This window comes from Myxocyprinus asiaticus, chromosome 44, assembly GCF_019703515.2.
Source record: "Myxocyprinus asiaticus isolate MX2 ecotype Aquarium Trade chromosome 44, UBuf_Myxa_2, whole genome shotgun sequence".
NCBI lineage: Eukaryota > Metazoa > Chordata > Actinopteri > Cypriniformes > Catostomidae > Myxocyprinus > Myxocyprinus asiaticus.
Genome location: NC_059387.1, coordinates 13670164 through 13698112, shown reverse-complemented (window position 1 = coordinate 13698112; position 27949 = coordinate 13670164). Strand labels below are relative to the sequence as shown.

Sequence of the window (27949 nt, the reverse complement as noted above, 5' to 3'; positions counted from 1 at the left end):
GGGATTTTTTTTGTGTGTTCGCCGGGATTCAAGGAAAAATGCTTTGCTAATATACAGTATTATTAATCTTACATATTAAATTGAGGGTACTCTAACTTTCGCAACCCCGCAGAACTGGGCTTGCATTTAGCTGGCAGCTGCACTGACATGATGGCAAAACGACAAGATATCTTACTTATCTATTAATTTATTACCAAATAGTAGTGTAGCCTACTAGCTCACCTTTTGCTGCGCTACCATGTTCACATAGCACATCCTCATGCTCTCTGGCAATGTAACGTGTACGACTCCAAAAGGAATATTTGCTAATTCTCACAGTCTCTCCACACTCCCATTCGATTTCCTCATTCTTAGCTTTGATTTGTACTTTGCATTTATTTAGGTTATAAGGTTTGCAAATTCACTAAAACAATGTTAGAGCTCCATAACTTCAGGCCTATTGCTTATTTTGCCGATTACCAAACCAGCATATCACAAAGCACATTCTGGGTTGAGCGAGCGGCACGGAATCTTCAAAAAGGCGCTCAACGCTCCGCTCACATGCTCTGATTGACAGCATTTTTTGCATTATAAAATTTTGAATCTATGTACTGATTGAACCTAAGAACTGAAAAAGCGTGTGCAAGCAAAGATGCCTAGAAACCTGACTCAGTTACACCAGTTCTGTCTGGAGGAATGGGCCAAAATTCCAAATACTAACAAAGTGTATGTAAACTTCTGACCCACAGGGAATGTGATGAAAGAAAGAAAAGCTGAAAGAAATAATTCTCTCTACTATTATTCTGACATTTCACATCCTTAAAATAGTGATCCTAACTGACTTAAGACAGGGAAAGTTTTCTACGATTTAATGTCAGGAATTGTGAAAAACTGAGTTTAAATGTATTTAGCTAAGGTGTATGTAAACTTCTGACTTCAACTGTATGTTTGATGTTTTCCCCAGATTTTTTAATCTTACTGTTTCTGTATCCCTGTGTAGCATCTTTTTGCATCAGAGCACCGCGAGGAGATAATTCGCAGTGCGACTGAGCATGCTGCTGACTTCATCGGGATTACGTTGCGTCTCCGTAAGGAAATTCTGACATTCGAGGGCTTTCTTGGCGAGCGTCTGGGGAAGTACAGCACAGACGAATGCATCACCTCTCTAACAGAGTTTATTGTGCAGAAGATCACGCCACGTCATGCGGTAAGACATGCTTCAATATACTCCCTATCAAAATGTAAATCATTACACTGTCATTACATTCCGTGGGTTCTCAGTGCTTCTCTGTAGTCTGGAATGTTTTGATTAAGTTATATGGCTCATCTTTGTTAGACAAAGTCTAACATGCTTTTTTCAGAATTGTCACTTTTCATTTTCTTTTGTTTTTTTGTGAGTTCAACTTTTTGTTCTGTTTGTCATAGGAGCCTGTCAGGAGGATTTTGGCCCTCACAGAGACATGTCTGGTGGAGAGGGACCCCGCCTCCTACAACATAGTTACTGTTAAGCCCTTTGAAGAGGTCTGTGTTCATTTAACCATTTCACATTTTATTTCCTTACTAATAGCTAATGCTTTTCTAATTTGTGTGCAAAACTGTTTTAAGATATTAAATCTTCAGTATTAAAATTTAAAGTTATCAAGATAATTTCACAATATGACAGTTAAAAACATGAAGTAATATTAAATGAAATTAACTAATCCTTTAAAATTAAAATGTGGTACTTTACTAAGACTATAGTCTCTAATATAGAGAATTATTATTATTTTTTTTTTATTGATAGCTTGTTGTCAGTCTGTTTTTACATTAAAATCACATGAAAATTACATGAAAAATAGAAATTATTTGTGGATGAAAATAAAAACCACAATATGCTGAGTTTTTTGGACTGTGTTGTGTTCTTGTGCAGGTATTTGCTTTGATCTGTGATTCAGAGAATCCTCAGGTGTTCACTATCGAGTTCATCCGAGGACAGATAAGAAAGTACTGCTCCACAGAAAGGTACCCACAAACACACTCAAACACCTCATTTTATTTTCCTCTGTCGAATGCAGTCAGCAGTATATTAGTAACTGTATTGATTTCAGCACAGCAGAAGGTGAAAAAGCATTTTCCTCCCATTTTGTTGTGTCCTTAGGGATTCTCTGTTGGCAAGTCTGCTAGACAGTGTGAGGGCATCTGGGAACAGGGATGTGTGTGTTAAAATGGCTCCCACTCAAAGAGGGCAGAGGTGGGGTCTGATCAGCATGCCTGTGGGTGAGGAGGTGGAGAGCTTACACCTCAGATTCCTCGCTGCCCCACCTAGTACGTTTGTCTCTTGTGCATGTGCGCGCGCACACACACACACACAAACACAAAGAAAGTGAATATTGGTTTACGTCTAGTGTGCAGGTAATGGGAGAATCTCACGGAAACAGATCACATTTCATCCCAAAGTCAAAAGAAAAGCAAATACGTTTAGCATAAAGAAAATGAAGCTTATTTTTTGGTGAGATTCATACTATTGTCCAGTGTGTGATTATCAAGTTTATGTGCCCATTTCATTGTGATTTGTAGAAACACATGCTGTCATCTGCTGCCTACTGGGTTCTTTATCACTGTGCCACAGGAAATCAGATTTGTAGAACTCATATATGTCCTGTTCCTTGCTGCAGTCGTCAGTATGCTCCTTGTTCATCTAATATTTCCAAAAACTCATTGCAGAGAGAGTAGTACAGTGAACTCAAATGAACACTAAAACGGAGACCAGATACACTCTATTTCCAGTCACAACATCAGTGAAGCTTCTCCTTAATGATTTCAAGCAATTTAACCCTCAGGGGTCGACGGACACGTCGGCGTGTCCCACTGGATATTTTCCTCATAACAGCGGAAACAACTTAAAATACTCTGTAATTTTTGGGCATACAGATAAGTGTAAGACATCATTAGAAACTATAAAGGGTCTACTTTTATTTGTGTACACTCACAATAACAACAAAACCATGTGCTTTTGTAAAATAAAGAAAATAAACAGGGTGCGCTTTCAGACGTCTCTGTCTCCGCGAGCATCTTTCTGAAACACGTCACAAAAATGAAGTGAAACTCCGCGAATACTTATCAGACAAATATGAAACATATGTCTAAAGAAAGCTTAAAATGTCTACTTTTAAATAAAACGAAACAAATTTAAAACAAATATTCTCCTGCAGTTTAATCTGTATGAAACAAAGCGATGTAGAATTTCTCCGGGCTCAGCTAATTTTCGCTAATATGATCACACCCACGGGCAAAGGGCGCTATTCATATGGTAATGTGCCGAGACGATCAATGCAAATGGTAAACGCCCCCCAACAGTGCCTTAAAAAAACATCAAGTACATTCGCTTTTCTGCGCATTTGGAAGATGGCACGCTACACGGGTGAGGAAGCTCCTGGATAGTGAAGAAGAGTTCACATTTTCCTCAGAAGAAGAGCGGGAATCCGACGAGGAATGTTTGCATTTTGAAGAGCGACTTGATCCAGCCGAGGATACAATTCCGGATGAGTAAGTCTTTACTTACATTAGTTGACATGCGATTTTATATAAACATGTACATATTTTACTAGTTGGAGTATTTCCAGACTTGCCAGCCAGTATTCGGAGTATATGTCCTAATGGGCAAGTTTTAGTTACAGTTAAATGTTGTTTCGGCTAAAACAGGTATTTAAATTGTATGCTGGATGATATAAATATGATATATAATATGATATAAAAATAATATGAATGTTTAGATTATATTTTAACTAGTGTTTATGCTGCCACACTATTATCAACGAACCTTGTGCTTGCAAATATCTGTTCGGGTATAAATGTGTAAAATGTGCTGTAAATATGCCCATATTAGAAAATCAGCATATTAGAATGATTTCTGAAGGATCATGTGACACTGAAGACTGCAGTAATGATGCTGAAAATTCAGCTTTGATCACAGGAATAAATTGCATTTTATAATATATTCAAATAGAAAAGTTATTTTAAATTGTAAAAATATTTCACAATATCACTGTTTTTGCTGTATTTTGGATCAAATAAATGCAGCTTTGGTGAGCAGAAGAGACTTCTTTTAAAAACTTTAAAAAATCTTACAGATCTAAAACTTTTAAACGGTAGTGTAGGTCTGAAGTTAAGTAAAGTCTTTATGTAAAGAAAATGTAGTCAGATTACTTCTTTTAACTTAAACTTGATTTTGTGAATAAGCTACAAACAATACATTCAATCATTAAGTCTCCTCACATTCATTCTCTCTCAGGGGAGGGGTCTTTGTCTCCTCAGGTGGGAATCACATCAATATTCATGATCATCCACGCTTCCTCGCATATGGCCTTTCTAACACTAAAAGTGTCTTACAGAAGTGAAATGACTATATTGTTTTGTATGAATGAGTGATCAGGATGGTTTTCACATCTTTTTGTAGCAAAAACTCTAACTACAAGATCCAGTTCTCAAAAGTCTTGTGAACAAATGTTTAGTATGTGTTATATGGCCTTATTTCAGCGACTTACAATTTTTGTTTTTTCAGAAACCATGCATAAACGTTATTTTCTCAAAAATACAAACACGTACATACATGTTGCTCACATATTATTGTAGCCCAGTTTGTGCTGAATACAGTGTTATCAGACTTTAGCCATTAATATGTTTTAAGCAACTGAAAAAAGCACAAATGTCAAGGCATGTTAAAACTTCTCCAAGGCCCAAAACGAGGGTTAATGAATCTTAGTAGATTGTTGTTTCACTGTCACTTTCCTCTTGTATATCTGTCCTCATCAAAATCCAGAATTATCGTGCAGGCCTTAGGTGATGTGTCCTCATCCCTTAACGCGTTAATATTAATACATTTCAATGTTTGTTTTTAGGTCAACATTTAACAACAGCTGTGTAAATTCAGCATTTAATGGTCAATGTAAAATTTGAGGCTTGGAGCAAAACCAGTTGATTGAGAATGAAACAATTTTGGCAGGCATACATTTAAAACTATTGTGTTCTCTATAATTGTATTCTATAGCAATAAAGATGACTAAGTTACAGTTTTATTTTGTTTTCTGTGCTGTAGATTGTAATTTCGCAGATGCAGTGTTCAGATTTAATGCCAACATCTCCTACAGTGGAGTGCTACATGCCGTTACTCAGGACGTAAGTGTGTTTGCTTGTGTGTGTCTGTGTCATTTTTGTATTGTTTTAAACTGAAATTTGGTTGATCAGTCTCTGTGCACCAAGTGCTCCGATTAATATGTACATTTGTACAATCATTCCTTCCTTCTCTTCTCTCTGGCTTCTTTTATTTATAGGGTCTTTTCTCAGAGAACAAAGAGAAACTGATCAACAATGCCATCCTCGCTCTCCTATCTCAAGATACTGAGCTGCCAGGACCCAACGCAGAGCTGGAGGCCCAATTTCAGGCTATCAGACGTCTGGTGGCCTCCAAAGCTGGATTCCAGGCCTTCACCCAGCTCCCAAGGTATGTTCATCTGGGCTCACTAGATTCCCTTCAAGCATAGGACTGTCCAAACCCAAACTCAGCAGATTTTCACTGTATTTGTAGGCCAAATTGGTTGGTTTAGTTGGTAATTCTGAACAAAGGGTCTGTGTTTGTCCTTTGTCTGTTTGCTTGATGAATCATACATGCTTTGTCAAGGTGTTAACAAACTTTCAATAATGTTTTTGTTCTAAGGTCTGGTCCCTTGGCTGGACTCGAACACACAACGTAAATATTAATCTATATATCTCAGTGCACCCTCTTTATTACACATAAAGTCTGTCTCTCCATTGTCCTTTCTGTCTTATAGCATTTTAAGGAAATCTCTATTTTTCTTGTCTATTTTACATTTCCTCTTTTTATTTGTAATGCAGTTTGTTACCTGGTTTACTTCTTGATTCTCTCTCTCTTTCTGTCTCTCTCTCTCTCTGTCTCTTTCTCTCCCTCTCTCATTCGCTCTTTCTCTCTTTCGCTCTCTTTCTTTCTCTCTTTCTCTCTCTCTCTCTTTCACTTGTTATACTGTATCTCAGTTCTTTCTCTCTCTGGGTCACTGAGATGTATAAATTGACTGTTAGGCTCTCCAATAGTTGTGTTTATACATCAAGAAATAATTCTGTATTTGTATAGCAATGCACAAATATTGAATGAACTACCAGAAATGACATTTTTGACAGTTTCTGTGAGTTATGATGATTTTTTGGTCATCATTCATGCAAGAATTATGATTTGTGATATATGAATTATTTATACTAAATTGTGTTTGTTTTAATATTATGTGTTCCAGGTTTAGGGAGAAGTTGGGTGTTAAAACAGTTAAAGCACTGAAGAGAAACAACAACGGTGTGACACATGCTGCTATAGACATGCTCTGTGCTCTTATGTGTGTAAGTTACACAGTAAAAAAAATTAAATCACATGGAAGTAATGACTGCTAGAGAGAGGTACTCCAGTATTTAAAGACGCAACTCTGTAATGTACATATTGAAACATTTTAAGTTTTAAGATGACTGTTTAAAGCTCTGCGTGTGTTTCTGTAGCCGATGCATGATGATTATGACCTGAGGCAGGAGCAGCTGAACAAAGCCTCTCTACTCTCCTCCAAAAAGTTTCTGGAGAACCTTCTGGAGAAGTTCATTAGTAATGTGGTATGTCACCCATGTGTACATGTGGGAAGCTTTAAACAGCATTTTGCTTATTCTTTAAAAATGATTTTGCATGCAGCATTTATGACCTCATATAAATTGCAAGACTACATTACATTTTTGTACTTTTAAAAAATGAATTTGCCATCTAAAATAAACTAGCCTAGGCAAATAATAAAAAGTTTTATGCAAGATATGCGATATACACATTTTAACTAGGGCTGTCAATCGATTCAAATTTGTATTGAATTAATTACATGAGATTCCGATTAATTAATGTAATTGTTTGCAATTAATCCCATATATAAATATTTGCTGAGAAAGGCCTACAAATAATTTAATTGATTAATTCATCTCACTTTGGATCATCTCACTGTGGTTGCTTCGCATCATAAACACAGCGTTTTTAGGTCGTAGTGTCAAATTTAATGTATTTTGAAACTTAGGAAAAATAAGTCTCAAGAGCCCTGCATTTGAAATTGCACTCCGTCCAGCTGTGTTTGAACGCAAGAACATGTCCTTATCTTGTGCTGTCACTAGTGTCAAGCAAGCCGGCTGTATCTAGAAGATAACACCCCGGCAATCTAAGTCTCGCCAGACTCTCATTCGCTGTTTCTAAGGTTAGGTTTAGGATTAGATTTAGTGGTAGGGTTAAAGCTGAAGTATGTAACTTTTTCAGTGTAAAAATACTTTTTCCAATCCCAGCTTAATATGCAGAGACAACTATAAATCAGCCATTCATTGGTTAATTTTCTCAAACTGTAAACATTTTGTCTCTGGCACCATAAAAATGTCTGTGTTTGTTTTGAACAACTCCATCTCTTTGTTTGGCCAACGGCAGATGGGGGGCGTAGTCCGAAAGCTGTTTTGAAAACAAAGTTTTTTTTGCAATTCCGTTTGGTGGTGCTAGTATCGCAGAAATTACATACTTAAGCTTTAAGGTTAGGGTTAGGTTTAGGGCTAGGGGTAGGTATAGGGTTTCTGTAGGACTCCAAATAAATAGTGTGAACATCGCATGCAGCTTTCGCAAGATTTTAGGTAACCGGGTGGCTACTTTCTAGACACGACCAAGCAAGCCTATGTGTGGCTTGTTTGTTTGAACAGCTGGAGTTTTGCTTACTGCCCCCTGCTGAAAACAGATGTTACTTCAAGCTTGAATTGCCCCGATGGTTGGGACATTCCTTATTACGCTCCGGGGACATGATTAATTGCGTTAATTTGTTTAACCCATTATTGTTTATATAATTAATCACACTGAATTAACATGTTGAATCGACAGCTCTAACATTTAAGCTAAAATCTTGATTTAGACATTAATTACCAATGCATTCAATATTAAATGAACTGCGTTTTTAAAAAGAATTTCACTCATTTTCAGTTTGTCTCTTGTTCTTCAGGAGCATGGTACAGGAGCATTTGTGATCAGCTCTCTGCTGGACTTCTTGACCTTTGCACTATGCGCCCCCTATAGTGAGACGACCGAGGGTCAGCAGTTTGACATGCTTCTGGAGATGGTGGCATCCAACGGACGGACCCTTTTCAAACTCTTCCAGGTCAGCAGTTGAATTACAAAGGGAAAAATGTGGAAACAGGCCACACGATTTTGACATTTAAAGATGTGTTTCTTTTTCTCTCTAACTTTCTGTCTCTCTGCAGCATCCTTCTATGGCCATCGTAAAAGGGGCGGGTCTGATCATGAAAGCCATTATTGAGGTGAGATCCTTAGTGCCAACACCATGGTGTACTGTTCACTAAGAATATGTTTTAGCCTGCTTGCTTATCTGTGTGTGTCTATGTTTTTTTCTTTCAGGAAGGAGATAAGGAGATATCCACTAAGATGCAGGAGTTGGCCCTGAATGAAGGAGCTTTACCCAGACACCTCCACACCTCAATGTTTACTATCAGTGCTGACCAGAGGATGCTCACCAACAGGTCAAACACATGACACACTCCTGTTCCTGCAGTTGTTCGGTATGGTAGACTAAGGACAGAAACATACTTTAGGTACACAAGCACAGACGTGAATGCTTGTATTGCAAGTGCACAGTTCTGTGGAACATGGAACATGAATTGCGTTCTTGTTACTATGTGACCGTAACATAACCTCAGTTCTCAAGGAGATGGTAAAGATGCCTTTGAATCTCTGTGCCATTAAACCAGATTTGTTTTTATTCAGGTTGCTTGCTATAAGCATACAAACTTTAACTTGTTTAGCACGATTCTCATATTGTGGCTGTGCCATGACAGTAGTAAAACTGAATATAAAAGCAGACAGTTTATGCTAATGTCCATTATAGCGCCCCTTGTGGTAGTGTTGAGAATGCAACGTGTGCTTGCATTACGAATTGCAGTCTGACTTTGGAACTTCTGTAACACAATGCACTAAATTGAGTTTGCGTAGCTACAGTAGATACATGTGCTTTCACACAATTCCATAATGTTAAAGGGATAGTTCACCCAAAAATTTAAATTATCTCATCATTTACTCACCCTCAAGCCATTCCAGATGTTTATGACTTTCTTTCTTCTGCAGAACACAAATGGAGAGTTTTAGAAGAATATCTTGGCTCTGTAGGTCCATACAATGCAAGTGAATGGGTGCCAAACATATAAAGGCAGCATAAAGGTAATCCATATGACTCCAGTGGTTAAATCCATGTCCTCTGAAGCAATATGATAGGTGTGGGTGAAAAACAGATCAATATTTAGGCTAAGTCCGTTTTTACCACAAATTCTCCTCCCTACCTAGTAGGTGGCGATATGCACAAAGAATGTGAATCTCCAAAAACTAAAGAAGAATGTCAAAGTGAATAATAATAGTAAAAAAGGACTTAAATATTGAACTGTCTCACTCACACCTATCATATTACTTCAAAAGACATGGATTTAACCACTGGAGTCTTATGGATTACTTTTATGCTGCCTTTATGTGCATTTTGGAGCTTCAGAAGTTTGGCACCCATTCACATTGTATGAACCTGCAGAGCTGAGATATTCTTCTAAAAATCTGTTTGTTTTCTAAAGAAGAAAGTAAGTCATACACATCTGGGATGGCATGAGGGTGAGTAAATGATGAGAGAATTTTCATTTTTGGGTGAACTATACCTTTAATGCGGCCTATTTTCTCTTTTATTGCCTCATTCAGACAGTTAAGTCGTCATCTAGTGGGTTTGTGGACTGCAGAAAACCCCATTGCCTTGAACCTGCTCAAGAGAATACTGGTGAGCTGACTATTCTACATTTATTCTACATTTTACAGTTATTTTCATAAATAATTCTAAATCTGTTTGTATCTTTCTGAAGTCAGATTGAAAAGCTTTTTCTTGTTCTCTGAAACTGTCTCTTAGCCCACTGGCCTGTTGGCATATCTGGACAGCTCTGACCCTGTGCCTGAGAAGGATGTTGACAGGATGCACATACGTGACAATGTCAAGATTGCCACAGTATGGAATGATTTTCAGTCTTTTAAGAATAGCAGTTTTTTTTTTAAGGTCTTGTCTTTCTAAATTTCAGAAACCTTTTTTCTTTTTTTTCCGCAGGACCAGTTTGGGAGAAATAAAGTCCCTGAGTGGCAGCGTTTGGCAGGTAAAGCTGCTAAAGAGGTGGAGAAGTTTGCCAAAGAGAAGGCCGATATAGTGCTCATGCACTGGAGAGACAAGATGGGCATTGCTCAGAAAGAGGTGAGTCACCATAGACCCCTTGACTGGTTTTGTCCGTTTTTTGCACCCTCTGGTGGTTGTGCACGATATTGCACATTAAAAAGCTGTTTACTTTCACTTCATGCTGGGCACGATTATTAACACTGTGTGAAGCTGGGCTGTCGCTATTTTTTTTTATCCATTTACAGGGCATTTGCAGTTGTGCTGTGCTTGATCTTACAGGGCTTTTGATTTGCTGGTATTTCTGTTTGGTTGCAAAGGTGATGTAAAAAACAGGATGCTCTAGTTTGCATTATATGGAATGGCTGTTTAATCTTGAATGCTGACTCCTTTGGGTTTTCTGTCTGTATTTTGAATTTTTGGGGTCTTTTTGTCATTAGTGTGGTATTATTCAGTAATAAATGGACACACTCTTTGCTTGGTATTTCTGTCATGGCTTGCACAAATTCTGTTGGAGTCCTCTTATATGGAATGAACAGAATGTGTGCCTTTTCCTGTATGTTAATTTACTGTATGTAAAAGTCATGAGATGTTCTCCCATTAATAAAGAGGCTAGAGGAGATGCTTGGACATTGAGTGGTGACTCAACACGGTGTCAAAATTAACATTACTGTGAACTACAAAAGCCGAACAATATGCAAAATTATTAACATGCAGAAGTGTAATTAAAGCAATGTTCCGGGTTCAATACAAGTTAAGCTCAATCTACAGCATTTGTGGCATAATGTTGATTACCACAAATATTAGTTTCGACTCATTAAAAAAAGCAAAAATCATTGTTACAGTGAGGCACTTACTATGGAAATAAATGGGGACAGTGAAAGTTAATTTTGGAGGGTTTAAACACAGAAATGTGAAGCTTATAATTTTATAAAAGCACTTGTATTAATTCTTCTGTTAAAACTCATGTATTATTTGAGCTGTAAAGTTGTTTAAATTGTCATTACAGTCGTTTTAGGGTTTGTTGACATTACATCGTCATGGTAACAAAGTTGTAAAATTGGCTATAACTTTACACAGAAAAGGTTAGCAAGTGATTTTATCACACTAAAATCATGTTAACAAGCATATTGTTTATGTCTTGTGGCTATAATTTTGAAACAGTGCATAAATTGGCCCTCATTCACTTCCATTACAAGTGCTGCCTCACTGTAACCCAGAGTTTTGCTTTTTTTTTTTTTTTTTTAAAGAAAAGGAAGAACGAGGGGCCTGGGTTGCTCAGCGAGTATTGACGCTGACTACCAAGTCACGAGTTCGATTCCAGGGTGTGCTGAGTGTCTCCAGACAGGTCTCCTAAGCAACCAAATTGGCCCGGTTGCTAGGGAGGGAAGAGTCACATGGGGTAACCTCCTCGTGGTCGTGATTAGTGGTTCTCGCTCTCAATGGGGCGTGTGGTAATTTGTGGATCGCGGAGAGTGGCATGAGCCTCCACTGTGAGTCTCTGCGGTGTCATGCACAGCGAGCCACGTGATAAGACGCACGGATTGACTGTCTCCGAAGCGGAGGCAACTGAGACTTGTCCTCCGCCACCCGGACTGAGGTGAGTAACCGCGCCACCACGAGGACCTAGTAAGTACTGGGAATTGGGCATTCCAAATTGGGAGAAAAAGGGGATAAATATAAAACAAGAAAAGGAGGAACGATTCGAAATTAATTTTTGTGGTAATCAGTGTTTTGCCACAAATGCTGTCGACTGATCTTAACTTGTATTGAACCCGGAATATTCCTTTAACCAGCCTAACACATGGAAGAAACACTGGGCCATATACTGTGTTAGTATTATTATTACCAATTGACAGATTCATTTGCATTAAAGTACAGTGTATTTATTTTATTTTTATCAGCCAGTGCAGATGAAGGCACAGCATTGGTGTTGAGAACATGAGTTATAAACAATCATCATTTATTCTTTAGCTCTTGAACCTCCAATCATGCAAATTCACACACTTGCCGCTAAAAACGAACACACACGTTAAAAAAAAAAGAAAGATTAACTGAAGTGATGAATTTGAATGTTATTTTTTGTTCAAATAAACAGCTGGTTGTCACTATAAATATTTGCAAGTGCGATTAGTTGATATCAGGACCAATAACCTCTCTTGTCTCTGCCCATTCCCTTCCCACCGGCCTTTATTGCGGTTTTCTGCTGTCAATCAATGCAGCAGGACAGGAATAACCTGGTGAGTAGTATTATCCAATCAGAGACCACTCCCTCTGTTAGACCCTCCCTCCTTAATAACACGTGGGTTTTCATTCAGGTGTCTCATTGCACATTTAAAGCTACAGTTTGTGTTAGTATCCATATTTCTTTTCAGGTTGACTCTTAGTAAATATTTTAAGCAGTTCTCATCATGGGAAGACAAAGCTGACCCTGTTTTTGTGTCAAGTTCTTTTTGTGTTGTCTGTTTAAGTGGTTGTTTATTAGAGCAGTATTGAAACCTCGCATACATTCTCGCAGTACATTGTAGCATACAGTATCTCACAGAAGTGAGTACACCCCTCACATTTTAGTAAATATTTTATTATATCTTTTCATGTGACAACACTGAAGAAATGACACTTTGCTATAATGTAAAGTAGTGAGTGTACAGCTTGTATAACAGTGTAAATTTGCTGTCCCCTCAAAATAACTCAACACACAGCCATTAATGTTTAAACCACTGGCAACAAAAGTGAGTACACCCCTAAGTGAAAATGTCCAAACTGGGCCCAAAGTGTCAATATTTTGTGTGGCCACCATTATTTTCCAGCACTGCCTTAACCCTCTTGGGCATGGAGTTCACCAGAGCTTCACAGGTTGCCACTGGAGTCCTCTTCCACTCCTCCATGACGACATCACGGAGCTGGTGGATGTTAGAAACCTTGCGCTCCTCCACCTTCCATTTGAGGATGCCCCACAGATGCTCAATAGGGTTTAGGTCTGGAGACATGCTTGGCCAGTCCATCACCTTTACCCTCAGCTTCTTTAGCATGGCAGTTGTCGTCTTGGAGGTGTGTTTGGGGTCGTTATCATGTTGGAATACCGCCCTGCGGCCCAGTCTCCGAAGGGAGGGGATCATGCTCTGCTTCAGTATGTCACAGTACATGTTGGCATTCATGGTTCCCTTAATGAACTGTAGCTCCCCAGTGCCGGCAGCACTCATGCAGCCCCAGACCATGACACTCCCACCACCATGCTTGACTGTAGGCAAGACACACTTGTCTTTGTGCTCCTCACCTGGTTGCCGCCACACACGCTTGACACCATCTGAACCAAATAAGTTTATCTTGGTCTCATCAGACCATAGGACATGGTACCAGTAATCCATGTCCTTAGTCTGCTTGTCTTCAGCAAACTGTTTGCGGGCTTTCTTGTGCATCATCTTTAGAAGAGGCTTCCTTCTGGGACGACAGCCATCCAGACTAATTTGATGCAGTGTGCGGCGTATGACAGGCTGACCCCCCCACCCCTTCAACCTCTGCAGCAATGCTGGCAGCACTCATACATCTATTTCCCAAAGACAACCTCTGGATATGACGCTGAGCACGTGCACTCAACTTCTTTGGTCGACCATGGTGAGGCCTGTTCTGAGTGGAACCTGTCCTGTTAAACCGCTGTATGGTCTTGGCCACCGTGCTGCAGCTCAGTTTCAGGGTATTGGCAATCTTCTTATAGCCTAGGCCATCTTTATGTAGAGCAACAATTCTTTTTTTCAGATCCTCAGAGAGTTCTTTGCCATGAGATGCCATGTTGAACTTCCAGTGACCAGTTTGAGAGAGTGAGAGCGATAAAACCAAATTTAACACACCTGCTCCCCATTCACACCTGAGACCTTGTAACACTAACGAATCACATGACACCGGGGAGGGAAAATGGCTAATTGTGCCCAATTTGGACATTTTCACTTAGGGGTGTACTCACTTTTGTTGCCAGCGGTTTAGACATTAATGGCTGTGTGTTGAGTTATTTTGAGGGGACAGCAAATTTACACTGTTATACAAGCTGTACACTCACTACTTTACATTGTAGCAAAGTGTCATTTCTTCAGTGTTGTCACATGAAAAGATATAATAAAATATTTACTAAAATGTGAGGGGTGTACTCACTTCTGTGAGATACTGTATGTAGTATGCATTGTAGTTCTTAATTCACAACTGTAGTGTCATCAGAATAACCCTCCATAATACTTGTAGTTGAAGCATTTGAACCCAAATTATCTGTTCAGTGTTCAGATTCTACAGTATATGCTTTACAAATGGACCCAGAGTGCCTCTTCATTGAGTCTGTGTTTTGACCAATTGTAGAACCCAAACCAAAAACCGGTCATCCTGAGGAAGAGACGACAGCGGATCAAGATTGAGGCCAACTGGGAGCTTTTTTACTACAAGTAAAGTGCATGTTACATTATTGCATATTGCATTATTGACTGTCCTTCAGAAGCTCTCCTCATGGGCCTGGGTAGTTCAGCGAGTATTGACGCTGACTACAATGCCTGGAGTTGTGAGTTCGAATCCAGGGCATGCTGAGTGACTCCAGCAAGGTCTCCTAAGCAACCAAATTGGCCCGGTTGCTAGGGAGGGTGGAGTCACATGGGGTAACCTCCTCGTGGTCGCTATAATGTGTGGTTTTCACTTTTGGTGGGGCACGTGGTGAGTTGTGCGTGGATGCCGCGGAGAATAGCGTGAAGCCTTCACACGTGCTATATCTCCACGATAACGCGCTCAACAAGCCACGTGATAAGGTGCGCAGATTGACGGTCTCAGACGTGGAGGCATCTGAGTTTCGTCCTCCACCACCCAGATTGAGGCGAGTCACTACGCCACCACGAGGACCTAGAGAGCATTGGGAATTGGGCATTCCAAATTGGGGAGAAAAGAGGAGAAAATAATAATAAAAAAAGCTCTCCTCATTATTCCAGTTATCTTCCTTTCACTAAATGTGGTATCTTTGTCGTTCTGTGTGTCTCTTTAGGTTTCAGTTGGATCATGCTCGCTCAAATCTCATCTGGAATCTGAAGACTAGAGAGGAGCTGAGAGATGCTCTTGAGGGAGAAATGCGCTCCTTCAATGTTGACCGGGAGCTGGGTAGTGCCAATGTCATCTCCTGGAACCACCAAGAGTTTGAGGTATGTGTGTGTCACAAAAGAAGAAATGTTGAAGAATGTATTGGCAACTCTTGTCAGTATACTGTAATGAAAGTAAATGGGGACTCAAGCTGTCAAATTCCAAAATGACAAAAAAGCACCATTTAAAGTATCATATAATTATTTTATATGACCCTCCACTGTCCATAAATTTAAATTTGCAACATGAAGAGTCATCATTGACCTCAAACCTGAAGTGACACATCTAACAGCGTCATATCTAATTTGAGCCCTAAAGTGGAGGGGAAGATTTTAAGTGAATAATGACTTAAATTTCAGTCTGTTCTTAATACAAATCTATTTCTATAGGGGTTTGGAAGAACATGAGTAAATGATGACAGAATTTTCTTTGTTTTGTTTTTTTGGTAAACTAATCCTTTAAATCAACTTTTACATTGCCAAAGCATGAAAACACTTTTAACCTTAGGAGCTGATTTGATTGTTGTTTTTGTTTGCAACCGACTAACTTGAAGCAATAATTTAGACAATCAAAAAGGTTTGCATCATCATGTATGAAATAGAAATCTAATCATGTTAAATTGTGTGTTCAGGTGAAGTATGAGTGCCTTTCTGATGAGATTAGAATCGGGGATTATTACCTGCGTCTGCTGCTAGAGGAAGACGAGAATGATGAATCTGGAGCTATCAAGAGATCGTACGTTTCCCACAACTTTCTCTTCAGTCTGTTAACATTATGATGTCTGCTTCTTATTGCTTTGCTTTGCTAAAGACAAAAGGGGGAATTCACTAAGAATAAATTGCGCCTGGTAAAAGCAGCGGTTATTTGCATGCACTGTCTGCGCTGGTTTAGCACCTGATTCACTGAAGGAATAATGCAAATCGGCATCGGCGCAAACGCACCCAGAAAATCACTGCTGATGGCAATTTGCCCGAGCAATTTCAATCTTGCTGGGCCAATTCTGAGCGCTATATAGTTTAGGATGCAGCAGACCAATGGTATCTGACACACTCTGGCAGGACTGGACAGCATCACTGACTACTGTGATCCAGACACCTGAGTCAATTCTTTAACTTGCCGAAAGTGTGCTTGACTACGCCGTGCATCTGGATATATGCCATGATATGATGCTATTTCAATCATTTGATCATTATTTGACAAATTACTGCTGACATGATCGATAGAAAATGTTATAGCATAATGTGACTGAAGCGCAATCTGTAATAAGCCTAATTTACATACAAAGGAGGCATGTTTGCGCCAAATGGAATGACAGTGACTTCATTTAAATGCTCAAAAAGCAGATTGCGCCTGCTTATGCTAGATTGCGAGTGGTAAGTGAATAAGACGCTGATGTTTACACTGAAATACCTCCTGCTTAAGTGTTGCAACTGTTTAGTGAATTCACCCCAGAGACTCTTAAGACAAAGACTTTCACCATGCTGATAATCTGTCTCTGTTAATCTCTAGGTATGAGTTCTTTAATGAGCTCTATCATCGGTTCCTGTTGACACCCAAAGTAGTCATGAAGTGTTTATGTCTTCAAGCTCTTACTATAGTCTACGGGAAGTGCTGCGAGGAGATTGGACCTTTTACTGACACCAAGTACATTGTGGGCATGTTAGACCGGGTCTGTATTCTCAGTACAAATCTAGTCATTGCATGCTTACCATTGAAAGCTAAATCTTCTGTTATTGAGTAATTGCATTATTTAGCTTTCAAAAATATACCACCTTTCATATGTTATTGCGTGATTTTTATGCCACTGTATTTTACGGTTGTAACTGGTATATCACAACTCACTCGCCCTCTTTGTTTCTGTAAATCTCCAGTGTACAGACAAGCTAGAGAGAGACCGACTCATCCTCTTCCTCAACAAACTCATTCTGAACAAGGTGAGTGACCCTTCATGGTGGTCCACAGCTGTACTTACTAAGAGAGCACAATCTACCAAGCCTCTTATACTAAGGCTCTAAAACAATCAAATCACCTTACAAGAGCTGAAAAGCTCATGACCTGCTAGCAAATCAATAAATTAGCTCTTGCTGGCCATTACATAATCTTGGTTAGATATTACATATTTAATATACAGTACTATGATGATGTCTTGCTGTAAACTGTCAGTAGGGTCGTGATTGAGCTCAGTCCTTATTCAGTAGTGATCGGTTTATTATGCTTAGGTAAAAATCCAAAGCATTTCTTTATTCTTGCATTGAATGAATGTGTATGTATCCAGCATGTATCACGATTTATTGATCTATTATTTTCCACTGAGAACAGACTTTGTTGTTTACTAATTATGAACTGTGCATCAAACCCATTTAGCCCTTTTAATAATGATGTAATGGCTTCAGTGTTTTTAAATTTCTCCTCTGACAGAAAAATGTCAAGGATATCATGGACTCTAATGGAGTCCGTATTTTAGTGGACCTGCTCACCCTTGCTCACCTGCACACCAACAGAGCCACTGTACCACTGCAGGTGTGTGTGCGCATTGTCAATAAATTTGATATATTGACCCACGTGTCACTTAGCCAGATGTTGTAATCTCTCTTTCATCTGTCTGTGTGTGTTCGTTTGATTCAGAGTAATGTGCTAGAGGCAGCGCCGGACATGAAGAGAGAGAGTGAGAAGGAGTGGTACTTCGGTAACGCAGATAAAGAACGTAGAGGACCTTTCAGCTATGAGGAGGTGCGTTATTTTTTTTCAGGAGATTTAAGATGAACATTTCCTGACATGCAGCAAATTAATCATAAGATTTCAATCTAATGAAATTCATATTTAGACAAGAGAATGTGTATTAGAATAAGGCCTTTCAGTATTTTTCAAAGGTAGAAAAATATATTTTTTTAATTTTTAAATTTTAAATTTTTTAATGTAAAAATTAGGGCTGTCGATTTAACGTGTTAATTCAGTGCGATTGATTACATTAAAAATAGCTTGTTAAATAAAATTACTTTAGTCATGCCCCCGGACCATAATAAGGAATGTTCACCTCCATATTTTTATGAATCTTGGTCAGCAAGGGGCAGTAAGCGCAACTTCCAGCTGTAAAGGCAACAAAACACACTTGCAGACAGCGCAAGGTGAGGCGTTGCGTTCTTGCATTGAAACACAGCTGGACAGAGTGCAACTCTGAATGCAGAGTTCTCGAGATGCGTTTTTCAATATTTCAAACTACGTTTAACTTGACACAGTGTCTTAAAATGCTATGTTGACAACGCAACCAAAGGGAGACGCTCCAAAAGCGTCCATCTGATGCATTTGTACATTGACTTGTCATTAAAAAAAACCCTAATAATAATAATCTCAGACAGATAGACAAATTCAGTTCCAGAATTGATTGCTGTGGACTGTAGGCCAATGATAGGCTTATGTTTAATTATAACTTAAAAAAATAAAAGAAGCGGTTTATTGCCTTCTAAAGGCAATCTGAATTATTATATTTATTATATATCATGTTTAAAATCATTTAATTATAAACATTTTAGGGATATTTATTTAAAACGTTAATTCAGTGTGATTTAATTATATAAAATATAATGTGTTAATAAAATTAATGCAATTAATCATGTCCCCGTACCGTAATAAGGAATATTCCTTCCATCGGAGTAATTCAAGCTTGAGGTATTGCCTGTTTTCTCCAGGGGGCAGTAAGTGAAACTCTAGCTGTATAGGTAACGCGCATCTTATACAGAGAACAAACCACACTTACCGATAGCAGATAACACAAGATGAGAACACGTTCTTGCGTTCAATGACAGCTTGATGAGCGCAAATCCAAGGCAGGGATCTCAAGATGTTTTTTTCTGAGTTTCAAACTACATTTAACTTGGCACGGTGACCTAAAAACAGTATGTTTATGATGCAACACAACCAAAGTGAGACACTCCAAATGATCCGTCTTGGACAGATTTACGAATTCAATTGTAAAATAGATTGCTGTGAACTGTAGGCCAAAGATTGGCTTATGATCAATAATATGGAAATAAACAATATAATGGATTCTAAAGCCAATTTTTTTATTATCTTGTCAATCTGAATTATTATTTTTTATAATATATATTTTTTATGTATTATTATTTAAATATAATTATTTAATCATTGTTTATTGAATTATTGTTATCTGAGGGACTTTCTCAGCAAATATTTATATGTGATTAATTGCGATTAATTGGATCAATTAACCGGCATACCATGTAATTAATTTGATTACATTTTTATCGATTGACAGCCCTGACATATTTATAATAACTTTATCATTATTTATTAATCGTTTTTATTTCGGGGCCTTTCTCAGGAAATATTGATTATATGCGATTAATTGCAATTAATTTGATTAATTAATCAGAACATCATGTAATGAATTTGATTACAAATTTTAATCAAGTGACAGTCATAGTAAAAATATATCAAAGTAAGCTTTGAGTGGGATTGTATTGTAACATATTCTTTGCCGAGATGAGATGGTTGTGGCAAGAGAATGCACACAACCACTTAAAAATCAATGGGAAGATGAGATGGGAAGTCCCTGATTTGACCAACAGATGCAGGAGTTCTGGAACTCAGGTACTCTGACGGCCAAAACGCGCTGCTGGGCTCAGGGCATGGACGGCTGGCGCCCCCTGCAGGCAATCCCACAGCTGAAGTGGTGCCTGCTGGCCAGCGGACAGGCCGTAATGAATGAGACCGACCTGGCTACACTCATCCTCAACATGCTTATCACCATGTGCTCATACTTCCCTAGCCGGTACAGTATCTCTCTTTCTCTCACTCATTCTGTGTGTGTTATTTGCATTCATTTATTCTCTAAAACACTCTTCAGAATAATGCCTACTGCTTTCATGTGTTTGTGTGTTTAGAGACCAAGATAATGCCATTATCAGGCCTTTGCCAAAAGTGAAGAGACTCATAAGTGACAACACCTGCCTGCCTCACATCGTCCAGGTACAAAGTCCACTGGTTGCATATCAGAACAACTACAAAGCCTGAATCTAGTTTATACTGCTCACTCTGGTTAATGCTTCTGTTATAATTTAATGGCATTTAATGCTATAATCTCTATGGTATTATTTTATATAGATTAGTAACACTTAATTCTGACCCTGACTTGACATTACCTATGATCACTCTGTCATTTTCAGCTGCTTTTGACCTTTGACCCTATCCTGGTGGAGAAAGTAGCAAATCTGATGTACCTCGTGATGCAGGATAACCCTAACCTGCAGCGGCTCTACCTCACTGGAGTCTTCTTCTTCATTATGATGTACACCGGCTCCAACGTGCTGCCTGTCGCACGGTACGACACCATAATATACCTCTCCCGAAACCCCACCACAAATGTTAGGTTACCAGTACAACTGGGCTACCAGATGTTTAAGTCATTTCAGAGTTTCACTTTAATATTCCTTGATTACTTTTATATTAATGTCCTTTATGGATATGGATGTATTGTATTCTAAGTAATAAAGTAGAATGAATATCTTGTTCAAATGCATACATTTTCTGTTTTGTTTTACTAGCTTCTTGAAATACACTCATCTGAAACAAGCCTTTAAATCAGAGGAGGTAAAGCTTTTCACTCCATGGTCATTCCTTTAATAAGAGCTCTATTAAAATCCTTTTGACAGTAATTTAGATCAGCTCTGACAACTGACGCTACATCTCTGTACATCTGTGTTCCTTATGGACCGTAGGCTAAAGGTCTGGACATTATCCAGAGGAGCGTGTTGGGCCCAATGTTACCGGAGGCCATGGTGTGTTACTTGGAGAACTATGAGGCTGAACGATTTTCTGAGATTTTCTTGGGAGAGTTTGATACGCCTGAAGCCATCTGGAGCAGTGAAATGAGGTAAAACAACTCATGTTACTTACTTTATTTCCTGTTCTAGGTATATATAGTGTAATCTTGGATTGACCTCTATAATAACGCCTTTGGTCTTCTTTTAGATGTCTGTTTTTTTGTATGAGTTTTTACTGTTGGCCCAGTTGCATTTCTCTTTTTGAATCATAAATGTGTTCTTTGCCACTTCTCTACATTTTTAAAAGAATGTTTTATTATGTGAAACACTGATTTTAAAGGTGTAGTTCACCCAAAAATGAAAATTCTCTCATCATTTACTCACCCTCTCGCCATCCCAGATGTGTATGAATTTCTTTCTTCTGCAAAACACGAACAAAGATTTTTTAGCAGAATATATCAGCTCTGTAGGTCCATACAATGCAAGTGAATGGTGATCAGACATTTGTAGCTCCAAAAAGCACATAAAGAAAACAAAAGTAATCCATAAGATTCCAGTGTTTAAATCCTTATCTTCAGAAGCGATATAATAGGTGTGGGTGAGAAACAGATCTATATTTAAGTCCTTTATTTTACTCTAAATCTCCACTTTCACTTTTACATCTGAAAGTCACATGTGGTGCCTATTTAGTTTCACTTTCACATGTGAAAGTTAAAGTGGAGATTTAGGGTAAAAAAATGACTTAAATATTGATCTGTTTCTCACCCACACCTATTATATCTGAAGATATGTATTTAAGCACTGGAGTCCTATGGATTACTTTTGTTTCCTTTATGTGATTTTTGGAGCTACAAAGGTCTGATCATCATTTACATGAATTGTAATAAATAACAGAGCTGAGATATTCTTCTAAAAATCTTTGTTTGTGTTCTGCTGAAGACAGAAAGTCATACACATCTGGGATGGCATGAAGGTGAGTAAATTATGAGAAAACTTTCATTTTTGGGTGAACTATCCCTTTAAGTCATTTCTTGGATTGGTAAATATTAAACTTTTACATTGGGATGAGGTTTAGATTCAAGAAATTGGAACATTGCACAAGAGACAGCATCTACATACTCTGGCCACTTTGCTGTGTTATCTGAATGGAGATGTTCTGTTTTGTATATGTTATAGGCGTATGATGATCGAGAAGATTGCTGCCCACCTGGCAGACTTCACTCCCCGTCTGAAGAGTAACACTCGTGCTCTTTATCAGTACTGTCCCATCCCTGTGGTCAACTTCCCTCAGCTGGATAATGAGCTCTTCTGCAACATCTATTACCTCCGACACCTGTGTGACTCCATTCGCTTCCCCAACTGGCCAATAAGAGATCCTGTACGCACATATACAAACACACCTCACACAAAAACATTGCACTTTAACTTAGTTTGCATGTTTAAATCTGGTTTCTGATCCACAAGCATTCAGTCTTAATAATCATCTCAATGCAAACAGCAGACCCAAACAAGATCAGATAGGCCAGTTCCATCAGAAACTTCATAGCCCTTAGAAGTGAATGTCTGTGTAACTGTGCTGCCCCTATAGGTGAAGCTATTGAAGGATACTCTGGATGCATGGAAGAGAGAGGTGGAGAAGAAGCCTCCCTCTATGTCTGTGGATGATGCCTATGAGGTGTTGAACCTCCCTAAAGGACAGGGCCAGTGAGTACACCTTCTCCTCAACATACTGTTCTTATTAAAGGGGATTATTAAATTTGACCCCTGAAGTCAACTTGTTAGTCAGGTGTTTTGCACCAAAATATTTGTAAGTTCTTCATAACCATTTTCCGCCTTTTATCTGAACAATACAATTATACAAGCAGTTTTCGCTACTCTACCCTTAAAGGGGTCATTACATGAGGAATACAATTGTCCTTTATCTTTTAACATATAAGAGGTCATTGTACTATGAAAACAAACTAAGATTCAGAACTCAAAACTTCTTCCTCACTGCAAAAAGAGCATTTGTTGAAACCAAGCTGCCTGGTAGACATTTGCATCTAACCGCCTCCACAACACATTAAAACATAATTTATCACTTCTGTAGCCCCGCCCAGTAGCGGTGAGCAGTGAGATGGCAAGGAAAGAGCAGGTCAGTCAAGAACAGAGAGCCAATCATAACAATAGTTACTTTCATCTTAAAGGGGCAGTTCACCAAAAAATGAAAAATCTATCATCATTTGCTCACCCACATGCCATCACAGATGTGTATGACTTTCTTTCTTCAGCAGAACACAAAGATTTTTAGAAGAATATTTCAGCTCTGTAGGTCCATACAATGCAAGTGCGTGGTGATTAGACCTTTGTAGCTCCAAAAATCACAGTAATCTACTGTATAAGACTCCAGTGGTTGAATACATGTATTTAGAATCTATATAATAGGTATGGGTGAGAAACAGATCAAAATTTAAGTTCTTTTTTTTAACCCTAAATCTCCACTGTCACTTTCACTTTTACATCTGAAAGTCACATGTGGTGCCTGTTTAGTTTCACTTTCACATCCACATCTGAAAGTGAAAGTAAAAGTGGAGATTTAGAGTAAAAAAAAGAACTTAAATATTGATCTGTTTCTCACCCAACACATATTGCTTCTGAAGATATGGCTTTAAACACTGGAGTCATATGGATTACTTTTATGTTTCTTTTATGTGATTTTTGGAGCTACAAAGGTCTGATCACCATTCACTTGCATTCTATGGACCAACAGAGCTAAAATACTTTTCTAAAAATCTTCATTTGTGTTTTGCTGAAGAAAGAAAGTCATGCACATCTGGGATGGCATGAAGGTGAGTAAATTATGAGAGAATTTTCATTTTTGGGTGAACTATCCCTTGATAGGAGAAGCTGCACCAAAACCAAGCATTTCTGACAGAGGGTGGAATGAGGGTGGAAAATGATTGTTTTACAAATATATGACTTCACTTACATTAAAAGTGTACCTCAAGGAACATTAAAATAATAAAAAAATGCATATCATGACCCCTTTAAGACTTCTGTTGTCAGACATTACAAAATCACATGGACATCAAAAGATGTAATTGAAAGAGTGTTGTAAGAATGTGTGCTTGCTTGTTTTGCAGGCATGAAGAGAGTAAAATAAGGAAGGCTTACTTCAGATTGGCTCAAAAATACCATCCAGACAAGAATCCAGAGGGCCGGGTATGTATATAAAAGCACCTTCATTCTAAAAATCAGTGAACAAAATTTAAACCCCTGTGACTGAGAGAAGAATCTTTAACTGTCTGTGTTTGTTCAGGACATGTTTGAGAAGGTGAATAAAGCCTACGAGTTTTTGTGCACTAAATCAGCACGTATCGTAGATGGCCCAGACCCTGAGAACATCATCTTGATCCTCAAAGCCCAGAGCATCCTCTTTAACAGACACAAACAAGGTTAGACTGCACTAACCTAGTCAAAACTCACTAATGCAGGAATAGAGGATACACATTTTCTTAGCATAAACTTGTAAACACAGTAAATAAGAGATTGCATGCTTTTTCTCTTTCAGAATTGGAGCCTTATAAATATGCTGGCTACCCCATGCTAATTAAGACCATCACCATGGAGACAGGTGATGAGCAGCTCTTCTCCAATACCTCACCATTGTTACCGGCAGGCGCTGAACTTGCCTTCCACACTGTCAACTGTTCTGCCCTCAATGCTGAGGAACTCCGCCGGGAGAATGGCATCGAGGTGAGAATTCCCTTATCTGTCATAGTACAGGCATCGAAGTTAAAGGAATGTTCTGAGTTTAATACAAGTTAAGCTCAATCGACAGCATTTGTGGCATAATGTTGATTACCACAAAATTAATTTAGACTCGTTCCTCCTTTTCTTTAAAAAAAGCAAAAATCGTTGTTACAGTGAGCCACTTACTATGGAAATAAATGGGGACAGGGAAAGTGAATGGGGCCAATTTTTGGAGGGTTTAAACTTATAATTTTATAAAAGCACTAGTATTAATTCCTCTGTTAAAACTTGTGTATTTGAGCTGTAAAGTTGTTTACACTGTCATTTTTACAGTCGTTTTAGGGTTTGTTGACATTAAATTGTCATTGTTACGCAGTTGTAAAATTGGCTATAACGTTACACAGAAAAGGTTAGTAAGTGATTTTATCAGACTAAAATCATGTTCACATGCATATTGTTTATGTCTTGTGGCTATACTTTTGAAACAGTGAGTATTTTAACATTTACAAATTGGCCCCCATTCACCTTCATTTACATTTATGCATTTGGCAGACGCTTTTATCCAAAGCGACTTATAGTGCCCTGATTACAGCAACCTGGAGTTAAGTGCCTTGCTCAAGGACACAATGGTGGTGGCTGTGGGGATTGAACCAACGACCTTCCGCTTATCAGTTCAGTGCTTTAGTCCACTACACCACCACCACTCCACTCCACCTTCATTGTAAGTGCCTCACTGTAACCTCGATTATTGTTTTTTGTTTTTTGATTTTTTTAAAGAAAAGGAGGAACGAATCTAAATTAATATTTGTGGTAATCAACATTATGCCACAAATGCTGTCGATTGAGCTTAACTTGTATTGAACCCGGAACATTCCTTTAACCGTCAAGTGCAATTTTATTTGAAAAAACCTTCTCTTATCCTGATTTAATAGGCTGAGACAACTGTAAGTAAGCCACTTGTAGGTTTATTTTCCTCACTGTGCCTCTGTGGCACTATCAAAACTTTGTTTGTTTTATCTGAGTATGCCGACCAGCCCAGCACAGCAAGAGTAACTTAACCAGTGGCGTAAGTATAGAGTAGAACTATCTGTTTGGTCATTGAGTTGGCTTGACAAAGCCAAAATACTGTTAATTCCACAAACTTTGTTTATAGTTTTTTCAGAATCACTAAACTGAAATAAAAATGTCTAACACTAACTAACTCCTTGAGCTTTCAAGCTACATCGACCAATATCGGCACAGACCTGCAGACTGTTCAGTAATAGTGTGCCATGTCTTTTCTAATTAATCGGACTTACGGTTTTCGCACAGCAGATGATCAAATATTGGAAAAATCCCATAGACTTACATCAGAGATTATTTAGCAGAAATTTGACACTTCTATTAAAATAAATGGGAGAAACTGGAATACTCAACCAAGGAGCTCTGAGCGCCCAACGGTCAACAGATGTAGAAAGGAAGTCCCGCCTTAGTTAAAAGAGCCAATCACCTTTTAGATACCGACATCACCTGTCAATCAACACTAGAACGCGCATTAGCTATACAAGGGCAAATTGTGTTTTTTAGCGTAAATCACAATTTATGATTCCGGTATTGTCAGATTTTACCGCTGATTTGAAATATGTTCTTTGTAATCTTGACCAGCCGTTTTTGAGATTTTGGTCTTTCTCCATTCAAGTAAATAGAAGCTGCACTTGCATGACTGGAAATAGCCTCCCGAGAGCGTTCCAAAGATGGCCGACAGTGGACTGACTTGATAGAAAGACTTTGCTGACATTGACGGAATGTTCAAACGGGCAACGGAATGCTTGTTAATTCAAACTCCAACTTCAAAATTCAAAAATTCAAACATAAACAAACCCACAAAAAGCCTTTGATCTGCTTTAATGCTGCCTTCACGTGCTATCGGAATTATTGTAAATACGAGTTTCCCACTGGGAATTTGCTCATGAATTACCCCTCAAGTCGTCATTACGACTGGGGAAACTCTGAGATAATTTTGATACCTGAGTTTCCGAGATGGGAGGAGTTCTAAACTTTCAACATGGCGAAGGAGAGTACAGTTTCTGTTTTGCATAAAAGGTCTTGTTAATTTTTCTAAATACAGCTAATTGTTAGCGCTTACCGTTTTGGTCATATTCATTTATGTACATCTGCAACCATTCTATGCATGTTGTACATTTTTACACCATGAAAATAGCTTGAATTTGACCAAAATTCCATTATCATCAGCAAGATAATATGTATTATGGTGTCAAAATAAAAGTTCCTCAAGAAATATATATGAATGAACTTGGCATCATCTATGTTTCCTGTTCTTTCTGACAACAAAGCACTTGAACACGACATACTCGTAAATGCCACTTCAGAAGTGGGAAGTAGGATAATTCCGATAGCACATGAAGGCTTTCTGTCTATCTATCTGTCTGTCTGTCTCTCCATACATCCATACATCCATCCAAATGTCCATCCATCCAACCATATGTCCGACTATCTAGCTAGCTTGCTATGTTTGTATAACCATCAAAACTAGCCAACATCAAAGTTTGTCTTGACAGATTTTACATATCTACAGGTGCATCTCAATAAATTAGAATGTTGTGGAAAAGTTCATTTATTTCAGTAATTCAACTCAAATTGTGAAACTCGTGTATTAAATAAATTCAGTGCACACAGACTGAAGTAGTTTAAGTCTTTGATTCTTTTAATTGTGATGATTTTGGCTCACATTTAACAAAAACCCACCAATTCACTATCTCAAAAAATTAGAATATGGTGACATGCCAATCAGCTAATCAACTCAAAACACCTGCAAAGGTTTCCTGAGCCTTCAAAATGGTCTCTCAGTCTGGTTCACTAGGCTACACAATCATGGGGAAGACTGCTGATCTGACAGTTGTCCAGAAGACAATCATTGACACCCTTCACAAGGAGGGTAAGCCACAAACATTCATTGCCAAAGAAGCTGGCTGTTCACAGAGTGCTGTATCCAAGCATGTTAACAGAAAGTTGAGTGGAAGGAAAAAGTGTGGAAGAAAAAGATGCACAACCAACCAAGAGAACCGCAGCCTTATGATTGTCAAGCAAAATCGATTCAAGAATTTGGGTGAACTTCAC

At 38.5% G+C, this 27949-nt stretch overlaps 1 protein-coding gene across 5 annotated transcripts in view; it reads left to right on the top strand.

The window, feature by feature from the left end:
• The window catches only part of LOC127434713 (dnaJ homolog subfamily C member 13-like), a 73318-nt gene that overhangs the window by 28571 nt on the left and 16798 nt on the right, over positions 1-27949 (top strand). For 2 of the 5 annotated variants that reach the window (XR_007896075.1, XM_051687615.1), the window contains exons 7-39: positions 980-1186; positions 1405-1500; positions 1889-1980; positions 2117-2283; positions 5054-5133; positions 5289-5458; positions 5672-5704; positions 6261-6360; positions 6514-6621; positions 8016-8171; positions 8275-8331; positions 8429-8550; positions 9764-9839; positions 9966-10061; positions 10158-10298; positions 12440-12457; positions 14562-14644; positions 15229-15382; positions 15952-16055; positions 16830-16989; positions 17192-17254; positions 17739-17840; positions 17946-18050; positions 19907-20109; positions 20222-20306; positions 20504-20658; positions 20882-20927; positions 21056-21210; positions 22277-22478; positions 22689-22804; positions 24223-24301; positions 24399-24534; positions 24651-24835. Coding sequence is in view for 4 of the 5 variants with exons in the window: in XM_051687615.1 (XP_051543575.1) it covers positions 980-1186; positions 1405-1500; positions 1889-1980; positions 2117-2283; positions 5054-5133; positions 5289-5458; positions 5672-5704; positions 6261-6360; positions 6514-6621; positions 8016-8171; positions 8275-8331; positions 8429-8550; positions 9764-9839; positions 9966-10061; positions 10158-10298; positions 12440-12457; positions 14562-14644; positions 15229-15382; positions 15952-16055; positions 16830-16989; positions 17192-17254; positions 17739-17840; positions 17946-18050; positions 19907-20109; positions 20222-20306; positions 20504-20658; positions 20882-20927; positions 21056-21210; positions 22277-22478; positions 22689-22804; positions 24223-24301; positions 24399-24534; positions 24651-24835 (3852 nt within the window). In the remaining variant the exon portion in view is untranslated. The remainder of the gene's footprint in view (positions 1-979; positions 1187-1404; positions 1501-1888; positions 1981-2116; positions 2284-5053; positions 5134-5288; positions 5459-5671; positions 5705-6260; positions 6361-6513; positions 6622-8015; positions 8172-8274; positions 8332-8428; positions 8551-9763; positions 9840-9965; positions 10062-10157; positions 10299-12439; positions 12458-14561; positions 14645-15228; positions 15383-15951; positions 16056-16829; positions 16990-17191; positions 17255-17738; positions 17841-17945; positions 18051-19906; positions 20110-20221; positions 20307-20503; positions 20659-20881; positions 20928-21055; positions 21211-22276; positions 22479-22688; positions 22805-24222; positions 24302-24398; positions 24535-24650; positions 24836-27949) is intronic. The other 3 variants (XM_051687617.1, XM_051687616.1, XM_051687618.1) reach the window with 3 other exon arrangements.